The sequence below is a fragment of the Mirounga angustirostris genome, unplaced genomic scaffold, assembly GCF_029215605.1.
Source record: "Mirounga angustirostris isolate CCGP_5_RB_7025 unplaced genomic scaffold, mMirAng1.0.hap1 SCAF_3, whole genome shotgun sequence".
NCBI lineage: Eukaryota > Metazoa > Chordata > Mammalia > Carnivora > Phocidae > Mirounga > Mirounga angustirostris.
Genome location: NW_026991711.1, coordinates 193754543 through 193772993, shown reverse-complemented (window position 1 = coordinate 193772993; position 18451 = coordinate 193754543). Strand labels below are relative to the sequence as shown.

The window sequence follows — 18451 nt, the reverse complement described above, 5'->3', positions numbered from 1 at the left end:
ATTTCATAAGCTAAAAGAGGTACTAAGGCAGCCCAGTGAGATTTTGATTTTCATTTAAATAATTCAGTTTCTAGGATCTTAAAATTGTGGAAGGTACATTAGTAAGTGCATTTTGTAAAATTCGAGTCCATCTCCGTGCAGTTTTCAAGAGAACTTAACGAGTAATAGCCAAAAAAATTGAAAAAGGATAATGCGGGAACATTTGCCTTCCCAAATACAAAAACATATTGAAAAATTATGGTGATGAAAGCGCTGAGGTATTAATGCAGGAATGGAACAGAACAGGGAGTGGAAAAACAAGTGTGTGTGTGACTTGACTTTGGTAAAGGCGGCACTTTAAAGAATAAGAAAAATGAAGTAGAAGAAAATGGATTATTTCTTAAATGGCGTTGAGACAATGGATCATCCATTAGGCAAAAAAATGTCCCATGTATTATATATTAATCATAAATTACTAAAAAGCAAAACAAAGGGTGTAAAAATTCTAGAAGAAAATGCCGGTTTTATGACTTGGGGTTGAGGCCTAGGAGATGATAGGAAACGGCTCTGCGGAGTTGACTGCCCGGCCGGCTCTGGGCGTGGGAGGAGGAGAAAGCTACGGAGACAGGTCTTTTCCACAGAGAGGAGCGTACTCCCTGAGGACCGGAGGCCACTTCCCAGTCCGGCTCTGGGATAGCTCTGACGATGGCCCTCGGCCCATTCCGCTCGGATGGATTACATTCTATGTCCTTCTGTATCTGTGGTGTGGATGTGTTTGTGTTTAGGCTGTTTTCACACCCTGATAGTCTGTTCAGATGCCAGGGGTCTGAGTAGAAGAATGCATTTGCTCTGTAAGACCATGTTGTGTTTTGAGTTCATACTCAAAATTCCTGAAAGTTAGGAGAGGACCCTGAGTTTGGCGTGTTTGGGGCAGAATGCATCTGAAAAGACTGTCCCTCCGGGAGGTCAGACTGCAGGCTGTGTGTGGGGGGCTGGAAACAGGTTATTGGAGCTCTCTAGGAAATGTGTCAATTTTCTTGTTCTCTTGTTGCTTTCAGTGGCTAGGTCTTGTGTTCTGGAATGAAGTCCCTGGGGAGGAAATGAGTAGTCTGTCACTAATACTGGGTCCCCTGGTCTTGAGTCTTTTTTTGTCCTGTGCTGCTTCTCCCAGCCTCCCATGTAATTTCTACACCACCCATGTGTTAGCTGGGCCAGGCGCCCACACTGAGGGTCAGCGCCACCCCCTGACCCCAGTGTCCACTGGGCTGGGTGCCCACACTGAGGGTCAGCACCCAATCTCATTTCTGCACTGAAGGCCATCTGTCCGACTTCCTTTCCTTTTGACTTCGGTGATTGTTCCTGCTAGATACCCGTGGCTCATACTGGATTAAAATGTTACCACCTTTAAATTTTCAGAATGGGACTCTGCATTAAATTGGAATTGTTTTTGTCTCAGGTGGTGGAGGATATTGAATACCTCAAGTACGACAAAGGGCCGTGGCTCAAGCAGGATGACCGTACTCTTCACCATCTGCGGATGCTGTAAGTTCCGTGCTTTTGGGAACCGGCCAGATAGGACAAGGGGCTGGAGTTTTGAGTGCAGTCCCTCGCCTGCTGTAGAAACTTAGAGAATTTTGAAGGAATTCTACTTTAAGTTAGGTGTTAACGGTACCACCAATAATGAGGTGTATTTCCTATTCCCTTCAAACAGGCTCTTGCATTCTCCAGTCTGACAATTAATTGATTTCCAATATTAATTCAACAGATATTTTGCTTCCACCATGTGCCAAGCACTGTTCCAGATTTAGAGGATTTAGAATCAAAACTCCTGCTTGTATCTCCTCTGGGCACTTTGTCCTCCAGCCCCCGGGCCCAGGGTAGTGGGGAGATGGCTGTCAGTCTGTTGCTGGTTCGCTTGCTGAGCAGCGCCCCGACTCTCGCAGACACGCCACAGAGTGCTTTCTCCAGCGAGGGCCTTGACGCCCTTCAAGGGACCGTTCGCTGTTCTGTCAGGACAGTGAGTGTCTTACGCGTGGGGCCGTTGCCACACCTCCTGGGCCATGAAATGAGTTCCTTGGTCAGGCAGCATCAGGCCGGTGACCGTGTGTGTGAGTGCCCTGGGGCTACCGTGACAAGCAGCCACACGCTGGGGGTGATGAAAGCAGCGGAAGTTTAGTCTCCTAGTTCTGGAGTCCGGAAGTCCGAAGTCCAGGTGTTGGCAGGGCCACCCTGCTCTTCAGGTTCTAGGAAGAATCCTTCCTGCCTCTTCCAGCTTCTGGTGGCTGCTGGTGTACCTCGGCATTCCTTGGCATGTGGCTTCATCACTCCCACTCTGCCTCTGTCCTCACAGGGCGTGCTTCCCTGTGTGTCTGTGTCTCTGTCTACATTTCTCTCTGGCTATAAATTCACCAGTCGTGGGATTAGGACTCATGCCAGTCCCCTGTGATCACATTTTAACTTCTCTCTGCAAAGACCCTGTTTCCAAATAAGATCCCATTCAGAGGTTCCAAGTGGACATGAATTTTGGGGGGACACTATTCAACTCAGTATACCATGTGTTTTGAGGGGCCCTGAGCGCAACCCCACACTCGGGAACTCACTGGAAGGACTCAGGAATCACAGCAGGTGGTTGCGCTCATGGCTAAGGTTCTCACAGGGAATCAGCAAGGATACCTAGCTGGTCAGTGAGGAGAAGGACACGGCAAATCTGGAGCAGTCCACGCGCCGGTGATCGAGGCTCCCTCCCTCGCAGGAGGGACGTGCCAAATGAGCTGCTTCGTTGGGCACGAGAAAAGCAGTAACATGGGCTTGGGCAGTGTCTGCCCACAGAGCCCATTAGACACTCGGTGCCCAGAGTTTTTATTGGGTGCTGGTCATGTTGGCCTTGTCAGCTGCTCAAGTTCTGACCTCCAGAAGGAAGGCTGGTGCTCCCCATAAATCACATTGTAACCTGGTGCCCAGTGTGTGGTGCCCCAGCCTTAAGGTAGCGTTTGTGAGACTCTGAGCCCTCCCAGCCGAGGGAGACCGCAGTCTCAGGCCTGCTCTGTTTAGGACCGTGGAAGGGCATTCCACGTGCACATGAGCTGGGCTTCTGGCAGACGGGTCTTGGGCAGGAAGGCACATCTGAACCCAGGAAATGGAAGTTTCCTGGGAGGGTCGGTGGCTGCCCCTTCATGAAGGGTGGGACCCCGTGTTACTGACTTCCTCATTTGTCCCCAGGGACGGGCCGTGCTGGAGGCTCAGCATCGGCTTCTGCTCCGCCATGCTGGACACACACGGTGGCCGGGCGGCATCAGTTTGAGGAGCACCAGTCTGAGTGTTGAGTCCACGGATGGTGTCCATCCTGCCTGGTGACCACTCTACCTGTCAGCCCGTTGGATAAGCTCTGCCAGAGCTGGGCCCCAAGGGTCAGAGCTTCCTCTATGTGCTGGGGAGTTTGCTAGCTCACGGTGTTTCTCTTGGTATGACTGATATGCTTGGATGCACCCAAATGTCTGCACATATAGAGTCCATGTATTTCAATAATTTCTCAAGTTGGACCTATTGATTTAGTTATTAAAAGTAGGACCTAAAATTTTAGTCATTTTTAGCAGTTTTTTTGTTGTATGCTTAAGATGGAAGAAATAGCAGCTCACAGGAAAGATCCTATGGTTTTGGGGTGGCCTCCGAAGGCATGGCCTGGGGGCAGAGGGGTGTGAGCAGGGGCCGGGCGAGTGGGGATGTGCCTTGGGCATGTGGACGTTCTTGGACGGTCAATCTGTCTTCCTAGTGATGGGAAGTGGGTCATCAACCACAGTGGCAGTTGGGTGGGGGAAGGATGTGTTGGAGGTCTGAGGAGGGAGGAAAGGTAGGAAGCATTGTCTAGGCGTCGGCGTGGGGAGAGGCAGCGCGGCGGTCCTGACGTCCGGTGGAGGGAGCGCTTTCCCGCTGCTGCAGCTGCCCAGGGGCCGGCAGGGAGTAGGCAGGGTTCTGGATTCCAACAGGATCGGCGAGTAGGAGAATGTACAAAAGTGAATTAGTGTGACGGTGAGAGATTTAACGTGGGTGAGGCAGGGTGGAGAACACAGAAAAGGTGGGTGGAAGCCAGTGGATTAGAGGTCGGAGTCACGCCCGCTCACCTCACAGGGTCAGGTCCGGTCCCCATGTGGTTCCAGCACGTTGCACCTATTTTGCTCCACGTTGGGAGTAAAGCTGAGTGCATGGGGTGAGGGCGTGTGCACACACCTTACAACTCTCCGTGTATGAGAACTGTTCTCTGGAAAACACATGCTGTGAGCTTGACCATCTTCCCCAAGTCCTACACAGACCATGTAGTTCGAACAAAAAGCAGACAGAAACTTGTGATTCTGATGCCAAAGAGAAGTGTTGGCTTTACTTTGCATTTTATAAACACTGAACTTCAGTGTGTTTTTATTACTCATTTATTTGTCCTTTGTGAGTTTTCTCTTCACATTTATTGATCTTTTTAACAAAACAGCCTTTTGTTTTCTTGAATTTCTCTATTTCTCTGTTTTCAGTCTGATTCCTGCTCTACTTTTTATTATTACTATTTTTCAGAGGTCTAGATGCTCGATTTCAGATCTTCATCATACGTGCCATCTGCTTGTCGGCGTCCCTCCTGTTTAATTGCCCTTGTGATCTGAGAAGACACTACGTGTGATGTCTCCTCGTTTGCATGGGTGCGGGGGCTTTACGTGGTCAGGCATGCTTTCCTTCTGGATTCACGTTCTGGTCGAGCGTGAGAAGAATGCGCATCCTGCTGTTGAGTGGAATGTTCTGTCAGTGTCGGGGAGACCAGGCTGCATTGTGGGTGGGGGTGTTCAGCTCATCTACGTGCCCCAGGCTTCTCTGCCAGCGAGGGAGGGGGCGGTGAGGTCTCTGGCCACGGGAGCATGTGGCCCTTTCTCCGCTGACGTGTGTTTTCACCTCACGTACTTTGATGCTCTGCTGTTAGGTGTTCAGGGTTGTTAGGTCTTGGTGGAGAACTGACCCCTTCCTCACTACAGAACGCCACGCTTCATCCCTCATGATTATTCTTGTTCTGCAGTCTGTCGTGTCTGAATGGGTCGTGCTGTTCCAGCTTTGGTTCGCGTAGGCGTCTTCCTCCATCCCTTTCCTTTGAACCCGAGTCTTTGTTTACCGTGGGTGTCTTGTAGCCAACGTAGATTTGGTCCTGTGTTTTTCTCTGTTCTGACAGTCTCTGTGTCTTAATTGCTGTGTTTGGACCATTTACATTTAAAAGGAGTGTTGACGTATGTGGATTAACATTTACTGTGTCTTGTCATGAAAAGTTTTACATTTGTTGCATTTGTTCTTTGTTTTCCTTCGTTTTCCTGCCTTCTCTGGCTATGCCTGAGCCTTCTGGATGATTCCATGCTCCTCTCCCCTAGCAGAGCAGTTGCACTTCTCGCAGCGTGGTTGTCGTGGCTGTGGGGCTTCCGGGCTCCACGTGCAGTCATCTCGGTGCACTTTCCCATGGCCCTGCCGCCTCCAGGGTGGTGCGGGGACCTCGGAGCAGAGCATCGCACTTCCTCCCTTCATCCGCGTGCTGACATCTGTCAGAGCTCTTCTTCCGGGACGAGGATTTGATTTGCAGCGATGTTTTCTTGTTGTTGTAAGGACGGAAGTGATGACTTTCAAGCTCTTTCCTCATTGGAGCTGAAACTGGAAGTCTCTGTTCTTGAAAGTTCTGGTTCACTTTGTCTAGATGCTGATGGATGTAAATGTTTTTGTAAAGTTACGTAAATGGGATTATATGTGGTATCGTTCTGACCCTTGCTGGAGACCCTGTACCCTTTCTTCCAGCAGCCGTGTAGTGTTTGCCTCTAGGTCTGAAGCCTCGAGGTGTTAGCCTGAATCGCAGTTACAGGTCAGCGCTGTGTCCAGAGAGTGTTCCAGAAACATTTCCCGATGCCACGGCACTCCTGCCCGGTGGGCGCTCCCCTCACTTTACAGCTGGGGAAGCCACAGCTCAGGGGCACTGACCTGCACGGTGCGGAGGGGCCGACGTGACCCTGCCTGCGGTCCAGCTTGCAAACCGTGCTGCCTGCCCTCTCAGCGGCTCAGGCTTCCATCCTGGTGGGCTCGTCACCTCCTCCTCCTTCAGCTGTCATGCTGCCAGGACCCTCCCTTCCCGGGCGGCCCGCTTACCCGCACACCCTAAGTAACACACTAAGGCCCTTGTGTTTGTCCCTGGTGGTTTCTCCCCCTCTCCTCTTCTTTCATGACTTCTGCTGCCTTTGGGGTTTGATCCCCTCATTCTTGATCTTTATCCTGCCATTAATTATTTCTTCCTACTGCTTGTTCTGTGTGCAACACACCCACCAGGCTAATTTTCATAAGAATGTCACAGTGGCCCTGTTTTCCCTTCACTCCGGATCCTTCGGTGGCCTACCTTTGTTTATTCACGAATCCAAATTTCATTTCTGAGAAGTAATTCAGAGTCCTGATCATCTGGTTCTCCCTTTTCCTGAATCTGTTCCCTCCCCCACCTGCCCAGTAATTTTCTGAGAATCCTAGCTTATGTCTAAGTCTGGCTATATTCACCCTTTACCCCCCGAATACCCTCTCTCCACTTCACCAAGATCATGATTTTAGAAGTTACTTAGTTGTGTTTTTGCCAGAGCATAGAGAAGGATTCAGTAATTCCCTTGAAGTTTACAGATTATAGCATTCAATTCACTGTTTTATTTTGCTGTAAATGGTCTGTCCGCTCCTTCTCCTGGTCCATCGCTCCCCTGCCCCTGCGCCCCGGATATTTCACAACAGTGTGCAATGGTAATCGTGTTTATTTTCATGTGAGTGTCATTTCTTAATTTGGGGGACTCAAATGAAAATTTTGACCAATTTTCTAAGATAATTACTGTAAACATGCCATTTACCAGTTATACTCATTTTGTCTAGAACCTGACCAGATTATTGGTTTAGAGCATTTTTGTTCCATTTCAGTTACATGTGCCGGTGTGTGATTATGTGTGTGTGCGCTTATGCTGAGAGACAGGGACTGTATTTGTCGACCTGGATAACATTGTGTGTTCCTATGCATACTCCATAACTTCCTGGCTGGCACCCACCTTGGTCCATTCCATTCCTGGGTTGATGACTCCGGTCACCAGGCCGGGCTCCGCGTGTGCGGGGCTCTGAGCCCCTTCCTCCTGCTTCCCCAGAGCCTGGACCACCCTCCCGCTCACCCCGTTTGCTTCATCACGGACGCTTCTGTTTCTTGTGACTCTGGAACAAGTCCTTGTAGGAGATCCCAGGGCTGCAAAGTCTGTGGGGTACAAGTTTGGTATCAGAGCGTAGTGTTCAAACAGGGCTTTGTAGTTCAGGACAAGCCAACAGATAGACTGTGGACATGTTTTAGGAGCGAGGATAGACATTCTGTTAATTGGGAACCAGTGTTAGTCGTAAAACATAATTTACTACGTGTTTTTTCTGTCTCGTCTTGCCTCACTCTTTTAGAATATGCGGCACACCGCCTTGTGTTGTAAACTAGGCTCCGCTGCACTTTATCTTCTTCTTCGGGTGCTTTGGCTTATGATGTGAAGAGGATATGTTATCCTCAGCCAGTATTTGAATTCTCCTCAATTAGACTAAGTGCTTTGTGAACAGAATGTTTTCTTTCTCCGCTTTGTGCTCCCTGGGTCATAAAATGCTTCCCGTCATCTCTGTTCCTTACTTATCTTCAATCTAGAGTAAATCGAGTTGATGGAAGGTTACGACTCGGCGTTTACAGGAGACAAGACACCATAGGTTCATCCAGCAGTCGCCGCGGAAGCTCATGGGGTGTCGTTGACAGAGCGCTTTAGCCAAGTTTGAGCAAGTCGTAGACAGTTGCAGCAGATTATTTTTTTAATGTTCAGAAACAGTTGGAAGCTATTTGTTGAAAGAGACGGTGTGTTGGGGGTTTCGTGGAAATGGTACTTCTGCCCGACGGGGTATAGACGGTGCTGCGCTCTGCACGTCGCACACCAGCTCCTGGCCAGCACGTTCTCTCCGATGGCCCAGAATGTCGTAGGCTTTTCAAACTATTGAGGAAACCAATCATACTCCACCTTGATACCTGTTAACATTTAAAAACACTGATTTTCATTTTTAGTGGAAATTGTTTATGCTCAGATCACTTTAAAGAATTATCTTTATAAAATGAGAATAATTCTGTTTGTTAAAAGCAAAGAGGCGTGTACTTGTGCATTATCTACGCTGCTTACAGAGCTCTGTCGTGTGAACAGCTTCCTGGGAGGGCTGAGAACGAGCCCTGCTCGTGGAGTGCGTCCGTCGTAGCCAGTTAATGTGATCGTGGAGATGCACCTGGGAAGAGACAGTTCCCCGGGTGCATTTCCTCAGGTGCTCTTTGTTGCCAGATTATCAGTCCATGTAGGACTGACACAGTTTGTACCGGTGACAAGCAGGACGTGCCCATTCCTGCTCTCCGCTCTCGTTCAACCTGCCGCAGGTTCTCCGTGCACCGCGGTCCTCGGCGGGAGGGGCCTGCGGAGCACCGGCCCCGGATCGGATCGGGGCGTTCTGACCATGGCCATCTGCCCCGGCTGCCAGGGGGCACTGGCCTTGGGTATGTGGGTCTGGACTCTTTATCACAAAGTAGCTGAAAGCCAGATGCATTTAAAGAACTTCCATTTGGACCGTTATAAACAGAAAACTTCTTCTGCCATTATAACTCATTAATGGGAAAATGGTCATTTAAAGTAATTATTTGCTTTGTTTTGAGCCCTTAAGAAAGGAGACTTTATTTAAATGTTTGTTTCAAAAAGCCCCCAAAATGCTTTTCATCTTCAAGTATAGTGGTCATATTCAGACTAAATTTAATTTGAAATAAGCAGTCATAGCACAGTATAAATATTTTAGCGTTCAGCAAAGTAAAATGGTGAAACAAGGAGCAGATCTGATAATTTGTATTTGTCAGTGCCGAGCAAGGCAGAGCGTGAGACCTTTCCAGGCGAGGGTGCGCCCGGGTGTCCTGTGTGGGCCCGCCCCACCCCGTGCTCCTGAGTTCCCCGTGGCCCTTCTGCTCCTGGAATCTGCCCAGGAGGGCAGCAGGATGCTGTGTGGTAAATCTGGGGGGACTGGAGTTATTGGCTGCCTTTCCCTCAAGAGTCATTGAATTTGCACGTTTACTGAGGGCTGCCTAAGTGCCTGGCACCGCTGTGGGCGGCGTGGGGTGTGACGTTTTATTGATGGTATTCTTGTGTGTGAAGCACAGTGTCTCCCAAACCTCATCCATTCCCGAAAGGTGGTCCTCTGTGGCGGCTCAGGCTTTTGGAAGACTCTCCCTCAGGTTCTGAAGGTCATGTCAGAAAAGCAGCTGCGCACAGACCTCATGGTCTTTGGGATGAAGGTTTGCGTCCAGAGGCCGCCTGGGGATGAAGGGCATTTATTTGTATGCATTTTTTTTGAAAAATCAGCCTTACAGCTTCTTTTGTTATGTTTGTTTCGATGGCTTAGTGTGATCTGTATTTGTCTTACTTTGTAGGGTTCAGAATAAGCTGGAGGTGCTGAATTACACAACCATTCCTATCTATGTCCCGGAAGTCACGATCGGAGCTCACCAGAGTGACCGCGTCTTCCAGAGATTCATAGAGGTGAGGTTTTGAAGCCAAGTGAGCTGTCTGCTGTGGGCCCCGTGACTGGCACCAAGGTCACGTCCCCGAAGAGTGGCTTTTGTTGTTTTTTGCCTGTTTCGGTGAAAGAGCTTCCTTTTCATTGAAGTAATTCTCCCCTTCTCCTCCTCACCGTCGTATCTAACGCTGGCGTACTCCTCCCTCGGCAGGGGAGACGTGTCGTCTTCTTTGTCAGTGTGTTGTCTTGATAGGGACACGCTGCCTGATCTCTAGCTCCCGTCTACATTTCTTCAATGTCAGATTGTACTTGGGCTGTCGCCCTACTCCTTAGGGTATGTCCGTGCGTAAAGAATGGAGACGTGCGTGTCTGCAGGAGGTCCGCAGAGCAGGTGGGAGAGCGCAGGGGTGGGGCACGGAGCTGGGTCAGGACGAGGCAGGGCTCAGGAGGCTCTGTGTTACTGGTCTTTTCTGGTTTCCATACCTTTTTAGTGAATTATTTGTTTTCAGAGTTGTTTGTGGAGAGTCATTTCAGGCAAAATTCCATGAACTTAGAGGACACTTACAAGTTATGTTGTAGAAGCCAGCAGATGGGGGAGAGACTTCTCTGGGAGTCCTGACGTCAGTGCGAGACTAGGGCACGATCCATTTCTACATCAGCTGCGGTCGGGGTTTGTCGTTGGCAGGTGTGTGAAAGGATTATATTTAAATTAGATCCCCAGGCTGAGCAGCCAACATTTAGTAAGTGTAAATCTTAAATGTTTTTGCCCTGCTACAGTTCTCTGATGCATGCGGATGGCCTGAAGCACTGACTGGATGTCCGGGTATATCCCATCGCTTGCTCTCTCACTTGAGATCTTGACATTTTCCGTAATAGAAGTTCTTCTGGTTGTTCTGGAAGTGCTTGTATCCGTTGTAGGGATTTGGGGAAGTACACAAAACCAGAGGCTGTCACTCAGCAGTACCCACAGTTAGTATGTTTGCGGGTCTCTTCTGACCACTGTTGGCGAGCAGGTGCGCGGCGCTCTGCAGGACGGTGGCGGCAGTGGGGGCTGTGCTGTCTGGGGGCTGTGCTGCCCGCCCCCCCCCGGTGCCTCGTTTGCACCAACGTCCTGCTGAGTGACGTTGGTGCATTTTGTTCTGTGTTGTCACGTCTCCCACCTCCGTCCAGGCAGCCACCCTGGTGCTTGGATTGGCGCTCTGGCTTCCTCTGCCTTCCCGTGTCTAGCGAGCTTGCGTGCAAAACCCGTGGCCCACCCTTCCGGCCCTGCCACCGCCCCCACCGCTGGGGCCCCCGCCGGGCCCTGGGACACGGGCGCTCTGGCTTCCGCAGCCCCGAGGGCGCCCACCGCCGTCCCCCCGAAGTTGTTTGTTGGTCCAGAGCACCGATGCTGTGGGCTATAAGGTGGCGCAGGCACGGGGGATTTAAAATCACATAAATACTCGATTACCTAGTGAGAAATCTTTGCCCTTTTAAATTTTTAAAAGATTCATCTGGTTCTGTCAGTGTGTTGATTTACTGATAATAGGTCTTGAACATTTCTTACTTTTGGTGACCTCACTTTTAAACGAGGAAACAGTAGGCTGCAAGCTCAGAGAGTTTGGAGTCACCGACATGTGGTGACGATGAGTAACTTTTTCTAATGTCCTCTCGTTTATGAGTGATGCTGGCTTTCCACTTGTGTTACTGATAAGGTTTCCTCTCTGAATGTATTCGGTTTTTCTAAATGTAAGCAAGGGATTTGGCGTGCAGCTGTGACCCGAGTGGGGCGGGGCCTCAGGTGAGTTGAGTGGCCGAGCTCCACTCACTGCAGTTCTGTGGGCACCAGGCCCTTTCATCTGGTTCTCCCACCCATTCACGGCCTTTGTTCATCAGCGCAGTTACTCTTTCCACTGAACACTTTGTGAGTGCGCGCCAGGGGCCACACTTGTCCTAGACACTGGGGACATGGCTGCCCTCATGGGGTGTACGTCAGAGCGGAAGGAAACAGTAGAACAGAGAACGTGTTAGGTGATGGTGACGGGTGCTGTGGAGACAATTCAGTCCCCAGAAGAGGGTAGGGCGGAGCCTGAGGAGGTGGGGGCTGGATTTGGAGAGCCTGAGTCATGCTCCTGGAGCCCTGGAGAGCGGCGGGAGGTGAGGGGAGCCGGTGGGGTGAGGTGGGGAAAGGCCCGGGCGGGGAGACGGGCAGGGACAGAGGTGAGGCATGGCATTTCCAGCACGTTGCAGACACAGGGAGGAGGCCTCCTGGGCCAGTGGGGCTCTGCAGCAGCGGAGGGAGGATGTGTATGACATACTTCGTGATGGGAACATTCTGGTTTCTGACCTGACGCTGGATTGAACAGGGGCATGCACAGAGGCTGGGAGGCCAGTTAAGAGGCTTAATAGGAATGTAGACCAAGGGGTAGTACGAGCTTGGACCATGATGGTCATCACAGAAGGTTCAAGAAGTGGTCAGATTATGGGTACAACCAACGGAGTCTGTTGAAACTTCATGTTGGAAGAAAGAGGAAAGTAAGGTGTTTGCTGGGTTTTGGCTTCGGGAACCAGAACTCGAATTGGAACCGGCAGGTGTCGCAAGATGTAGAAATACAGGTTTCGGGGAAGGGTGAAGAATTTGACGGACATGTTTGAGATGCTTATGATACCCACGAAGAGGTGTTGAACAGGTGGTTACATGTGGTGAGTTGGGGTTTGCAGATAGGAGGGGGTTGTCGGCGTATGATCGATGTTTGGCGTCACATTGCTGGTTGAGGTCACCGGTGGTGAGGACAGGTAGAGAAAGGAAGACCGTGAGGTCAAGAGGTTGAGGGGACAGCAGAGAACCAGACCACGTCACTGTCTTCAGGGAGCGTGCATTCGAGTGTATGTTTATTTCAGTCACTGCTTTTACAAGTGGGGGATTGGTGGTACCTACAGGAATTTCTTCTCTTGGTGGATGTCTGTTAGTGAAGGTAGCTTTGTATATATTTCTTTGTGTATAGGCGGGAAAGAGTGAGCCGGACTATCCCAACAGAGTAGGACTGGTCCCCAGAGCACGTGCGACTCTCATCACCCTGCGTGGGGATTGGGTGGGGGCCGTGCCCTGCCGTCGAGAACAGGTGGGGCGTGTGCAGCAGACAAGACCAGGTTTGGCTCCTCCGTGGTGGAACAGCCTGCCACGCCATGGAGGGTGTTCTTGCAGTGGGTGGGACCTCCAGCGGCCCTGCTCAGAGCAGGTCAACTCCCAGCTGACCCCCAGCCCCAGCCATCGTAATGACAGTTGAGGACACACAGGGACTGTTAGAATTACCTCCGTATGGAAAGTGGACATTTAAAAGTCCCAGCATGTGAGAAGGAAAAGAGAAGTGCATGCTGGCAAGTCATGACAGCTCTGTTTCTCCCTAATCTTTATACCGCCGTCTCTTCCCCTTGCCTCGATGGGTCTGTAGTTCGTGGGTGAGTAGGTACAGCGGTGGCTGTCCCGGTCTTCGTCCTGCTCACGGAGGACGTGCTCAGTAATCCACCAGCAGGGCTTATGTCTGCTCTGGATTAACATCGATGTTCTTTCTTAAGAACTTACGGAAGTTGCATTTTATTATTAGTTGAATTTCGGTCACGTCTGGGTATTGAGTTTTATCATGTGTCTGCCCTGGATGATTTTTTTTCTCCTTTTTCTGTTCATGTGGTCAGTTATATTGATTGATTCTCTAATGTGAGACCAACCTTGGTTTTGTGGAATAAGTCCCACTTTTGTGTGTATTATCCTCTTCATATGCAGCTGAGCCTAATTCACATTTAAAAAAATTTTTTTAATTTATTTTTATTATTTAAAGATTTTATTTGACAGAGAGAGAGCAGGAGAGCACGAGCAGTGGGAGCGGCAGAGGGAAAGGGAGAAGCAGATCCCCTGCCGAGCAGGGAGTCCGATGCGGGGCTCGATCCCAGGACCCCGGGATCACGACCTGAGCCGAAGGCAGTCGCTCAACCAACTGAGCCACCCAGGCGTCCCCTAATTCACATTTTTAATTTAGGATTTTTGTACCTATATTCTTGAGAGACTGGATGATAATTTCCCTTTCTTGTGACATGCTCCTGAGAGTGGTTGTATTGTCTGCCTCATGCTGACATCGACACTCAGTTGAGGTGGTACCGTCATTTCTACTCTGTGGGAGAGTTTGTGCAAGATGAGCATCACGTCTTCCTTCAGCGTGACAGGGATTGACTGGTGGGGCTCCACTGGAATATTCTACACTCTGGATTCAGTTTCTTTCATAGACACGGAATATTCAGTATTCTGTTCGTCCTTGGGAAAGTTGTATTTATCAAGGTATTTTCTGCCCCCATGGCATTTAAATTTTCTAGTTTCTTGCATGGAGTTGTTTAAAATGCCCTCTTTTGTGCTTTTAACTCGGTCAGGCCTGAGAGTGCCCGTCGTCCCCGTCTTCATCCCTGTCGCTGGTCCTGGTGTTTCCCTCCTCCTTTGCTCTTGGAAGGAGCGTGTCATTCAAGGACCTAATTGGTATCACGTATGTTACACATTCTGGTTCAGTGATGACTGTTCTTTATTTTTTCTATTTGCTGTTTTTCAAACTTTTTAAGATGAATAGGGACATCGTTGATTTTTCATCCTGTCTTGCTCTTGAATAGATACGTTTAAGGCTGCACATGTTGCCTTCTGGATTTGGCTTGATCTCCTAAGTCTTGATGTTGGGTTTTCCTTATTCAACTCAGAATATTTTCTAATTTTAATCTGATTTCTGTTCTGACCAATATGCTAATTTGAATTATACTGGATAACTTAAAAGCAGTTGGGATCTTTCTAATTATCTTTTTGTTACTGATTTCCAGCTTAATTCTACTCTAGTTAGAAACATACTTTGTATAATTTCAGTCCTTGGATGTGATTGAGACTTACTTTTTGGTTCAGCATTTGGTCAGTTTGGTGACGTTTTGTGGTCTCAGAGGAGAGCGCCCCTTCCTCTATGCTGTGTGTGGCACCCTGCTGGAGTCTCGAGGTGACGCATGTCGTGGCGGGGCTCACGTCGCCTTCCCCCATGCTGGTCTGGGTCTCCTGCGGGTCTGCTGGGCAGGCTGTGTCCAAGTCCACCGCTGTGGAGGATTGGCTCCTTCCCGCGGTTCCAGGCGGTTGCGCTGCTCTGTGTGCCCTGAAGCCTCCCTTGTTGTGGGCGGCGCTCGTCTCCAAAGTTTGCTTTCTTCACCAGCTGCGCGGCGCCTTCTGCGGTCTTCCCCCGGCGGCCTTCCCGCCTGGCTGGGTGTCTGGCAGGCGCTGTGCACCCTGAAATGCTTGGCTTCGCATTTCGTCCCGTCTGCATGCTGGGACTGTCCCTGTCCACACTCAGTGCAGCTGCTCATGGGCTTGTGTCTGAGGAGCTCCTCCTTCTCCATGTTTGTGTGTTTCTTACCTGCTGTCTCTGTTTTTTCCTTTCTGGCCCTCTTTTGGATTAGGGGGTTTTTGTTTTCATTCTGCTTCCTCCCTCTGTTCGCTTCCTAGCTGTCATTCTCTTAGTGGTTTTTAGTAGCCAGTCTGGTAATTAAATATCCATCCTTGATGTATTGAAGTCCACGGGGAGCTAGGTCTCTAGTTCTGGAACAGGGGTCTTGGGGCTTTTTCCTCCCATTTGCCCAACTCTTGTCTTTTGTGCTGTTTTTGTCATCTGTCTCACTTCCCTGAGCGCTGTGGGCCCTGGAGACATGATGCTCGTCGTTGTCTGTGGTCGGTGCCCCTGCAGCTTTGCCCCGTCCCCCCTGCTGTCTGTGCTCTCACTCCACAGCCTGAAGAATCCTGGCTGACAGAAAATTTTCTTCCTAAATGGTTTTCATGATCCTCATTTTATCTGTTTTTTATTTTGGAATGTTTCAAGTTTACAAAATTAACAAGAGTAGAAAAATAACGTTGGCTGAACCATCATGAGCGCTCCAGATGCCCTCTTAGCTGCAGTCAGTGCAGAGGTGGTTCTCAGCGTAGGGCGCCTGCGTCAGCCCCACCCGGCCCTCGTGGGGATGAAGGCTCTCATGCCCCGTGCCAGGCCTCCTGCACAGATCTTCGGGGGGTGGGGCCCAGGATCTGTTCTAAGGAGAGAACCATGGCTTTAAGGCGTCCTTCTTGCAGATGGACATTCTCCTTCACAACCACAGAGTAGCTGTCAAGGCCAGGAGGTTCACGGTCATATGTCCCGAACTCCCGAACTCTAATCCGTAGACCCTTCAAGGTCACCCGGTGTCCCAGAGATGCTCTGTAGAGCAGAAGGACCTGGTGCAGGAGAACTTCTGAGGAGGGCAGGAAAGGCAGTGTTTGAACGTCCCTCCGTTTGGTTTTGTTTGCTCTTTGCCCAGGACTGGCTTCGGCTGTCGGCCTTCCGTAGGAGCCTCATGGAATTGATCACGTCTTCTCCGCCCAGGGCTCCGTGGGTCCCCTGGCGGGTCGTGCCAATTAGGGTCACTTGGCGGAGGTGCTGTCTCCACTGTCAGTTGCTCTCTTACTCCTTGTAACTTATATATTTTCAGGGGGAAGTACTTTGAAACTTTGTCAATGTGCATTTCCTCGTCAGACTTTCACCTGGTGGTTCAGCTATTAATGTGATGGTCATCCAACTGTCGCCTTCCTAATTCCGCCAGTGCCGCTTTGTCCCACTGCAAACGAGGGCTCTCTCTTGTCCCTGGGCATCCACTTCCTGGGTTGTGTCGCCGCGGACTGCCAGGGTCCCCTCTTTGGCCCATACGCCTCTGTTGACCTCTGCTCCTGGGTGCCGGCGACTGAGCTCGCGGCAGCCCCGTCCGTCCCGGGGTAGCGCAGCAGGGTCTGGCCTCCTCGTGCCCACCCGTAGGCTTCTCACAGGGCGAGGGGCCTGGCGCCCGCGGCCTCAGAGTATGCGCTTCCTGAGGTAACCGGTGTGTGACCTGTCTCACACACGCTCGTGTGTCACGCTGAGCGCCTTCGTCCCAGCCCCTGCCAGCGCCTGTGCGTCTCTACTTTCGTCTCTGCTCTGCTTGGGGTCTCTAACATTCTTTGGCTGACGTTTTTCTCAGTTTTCAAAGACTTGCTAGGACCTCTTCCGTGTGGCCCGCACTCCTCTCCGAGGGCTCCCCTTCTGGGGCCCCAGTCAGCCCTGTGGACCTTTGCACGCGTTCTGTGAGCAGGTGCTCTTCCGTGTGGTTTCCATCCCGTTTCTCCGAGAGCTTCAGCCGGGCATGTTCTTCTCATGGGGCTTCCAAGGTGCTAGTCTTCCCAGCTCTTTCTCATCTGCTCCTAGACCCGCCTTTCTTTATTTCCATGTTTAATTGTAATCCTAGCCCTGTTTGAGTCTAGAATTTCCATTTTTTATTATGTCGAGTTATCTGCTGAAATTATTTTGTCCCCTGATTACTTGAGCACATTCATCACAAAGCTATCTGGTAACCGCACTGTCTGGACCTCTTTTCGATCCGTTTAAATTGCCTGGCTCTCTCCTGGTCCTTTCATGGTTGGTCATTCCGGCCTGTTTTTCCGTGTGCCTTGTTTTTCTTTCCTTTAAGTGCCAGTCATCGTGAAGATGGCTGGACACTCTGGATGACGTTCTCTTACCTTGGGAAGACGCAGGTGCTATCTCCTGGCAGGCACTGAACTTTGGGCAGGTTGCTGGAGTCCATCCCCAGACCAAGCCACCTGATGCCCAGCATAGGTTTGTGAGGTCCGCTCTGCTTGCCCTTTGCCCTTCCTGAGGAGGGCAAGCTCAGTGGGGCCCCGCCCTGGGGTGGGTCCTGACCTGCCCTTCTGTCTCCACCGGCCCTTCCGCTGGGGGTCTTCGGGCTCCCAGTTATCCCTGCAGGAGTGGGTGGGTCCTGGGGAGGGGGTCCCTGCAGGGACCAGGCAGCCCGCCTCCTCAGCTTTCCTCCCTGGGGCCTGGGACCTCCCTGCCTTGGTGCCTTTGCACACAGGTGCTTTCCACACGGTGCCCGTCTCTCCTCGTGGCTCAGGAGGGGCGCGTCGTCTGCATCGGTCCCCCAGGAGCTGAGTATGTCAGCCATTTTAACCACAGACATGCTGGGGGATTCGGCAGTTTTCCATCGTTATTGTGTTCCATGTGTTAGTGTCTTATTTTTAATTTGTGAGTATTAAGAGAATCTATTCTATTGGACTTATAATTTTAGTTAAATGCTTAGAAATGCTGAAATTTTTAATTAATCTTTAAAAATTTCTAAGCATTAAAAGAATTTTAGAAATGTTTAAGCATTTTAAAGAAGCACTTTTAGAACAGTGTTAGATTTGCAGGGAAGTTGTGAAGCTGCTGGAGAGTTCACACCCCGTTTCCCATGATGACGTCTTAGGTGAGTGGTGTATTGTGGCAGGGGACGGACCAGCGTCTGTCCAGTACTGTTCACTGGAGTCCACACCACATTTGATGCCCTGTGTCTCCCTGATGCCCTGTTTCTGTTTCAGGACCCCATCCAGGGACCACAGGACTGAGTTGTCATGTCTCCAAAAGCTCTGTTTGGCTGTGACTGTCACATTTCCTTGTGTTTAGTCTTTATGACAGTTTTAAAGGACAGTCAGGTATTTTATAGACTGTCCCTCCGGTGGGGTTTGTCTGACGATTTTTTCAGGGTTAGCCCATTTGTGTTTTTGGAGAGGTGAAGTCCCGTTCCCATCACATCACGGACCGCACACACACCACGTCACCGCTGGTGTTGGCCTTGACCCCCCGGCTGCGGCCATGCAGGTGGTGTAGGGATGAGCGATGAAGCCCTTGTGCTGATCTCACACGCAGCTGCTGCGGGGCTGGGGAGATCCGTGGCTCCCAGAAAAGGGGTCCCTGGCCAGGCTGCAGAGCTCCCATCTAGAAATGCTCGAGGGAGCAGCAGGTACGGCTGGTCGGCCTCCGAGACACCTGACACGCTGCTTGGTTTCCTGCTGGAA

General features: G+C 50.6%; 1 protein-coding gene across 6 annotated transcripts in view; it reads left to right on the top strand.

Annotated features, from left to right (window-relative positions):
* NDUFA10 (NADH:ubiquinone oxidoreductase subunit A10) overlaps positions 1-18451 on the top strand; it is a 116932-nt gene that overhangs the window by 17502 nt on the left and 80979 nt on the right. For all 6 annotated transcript variants that reach the window (XM_054505915.1, XM_045867610.2, XM_064587387.1 and 3 more), the window contains exons 8-9: positions 1436-1521; positions 9470-9578. In XM_054505915.1, coding sequence (XP_054361890.1) covers positions 1436-1521; positions 9470-9578 — 195 coding nt within the window. The remainder of the gene's footprint in view (positions 1-1435; positions 1522-9469; positions 9579-18451) is intronic.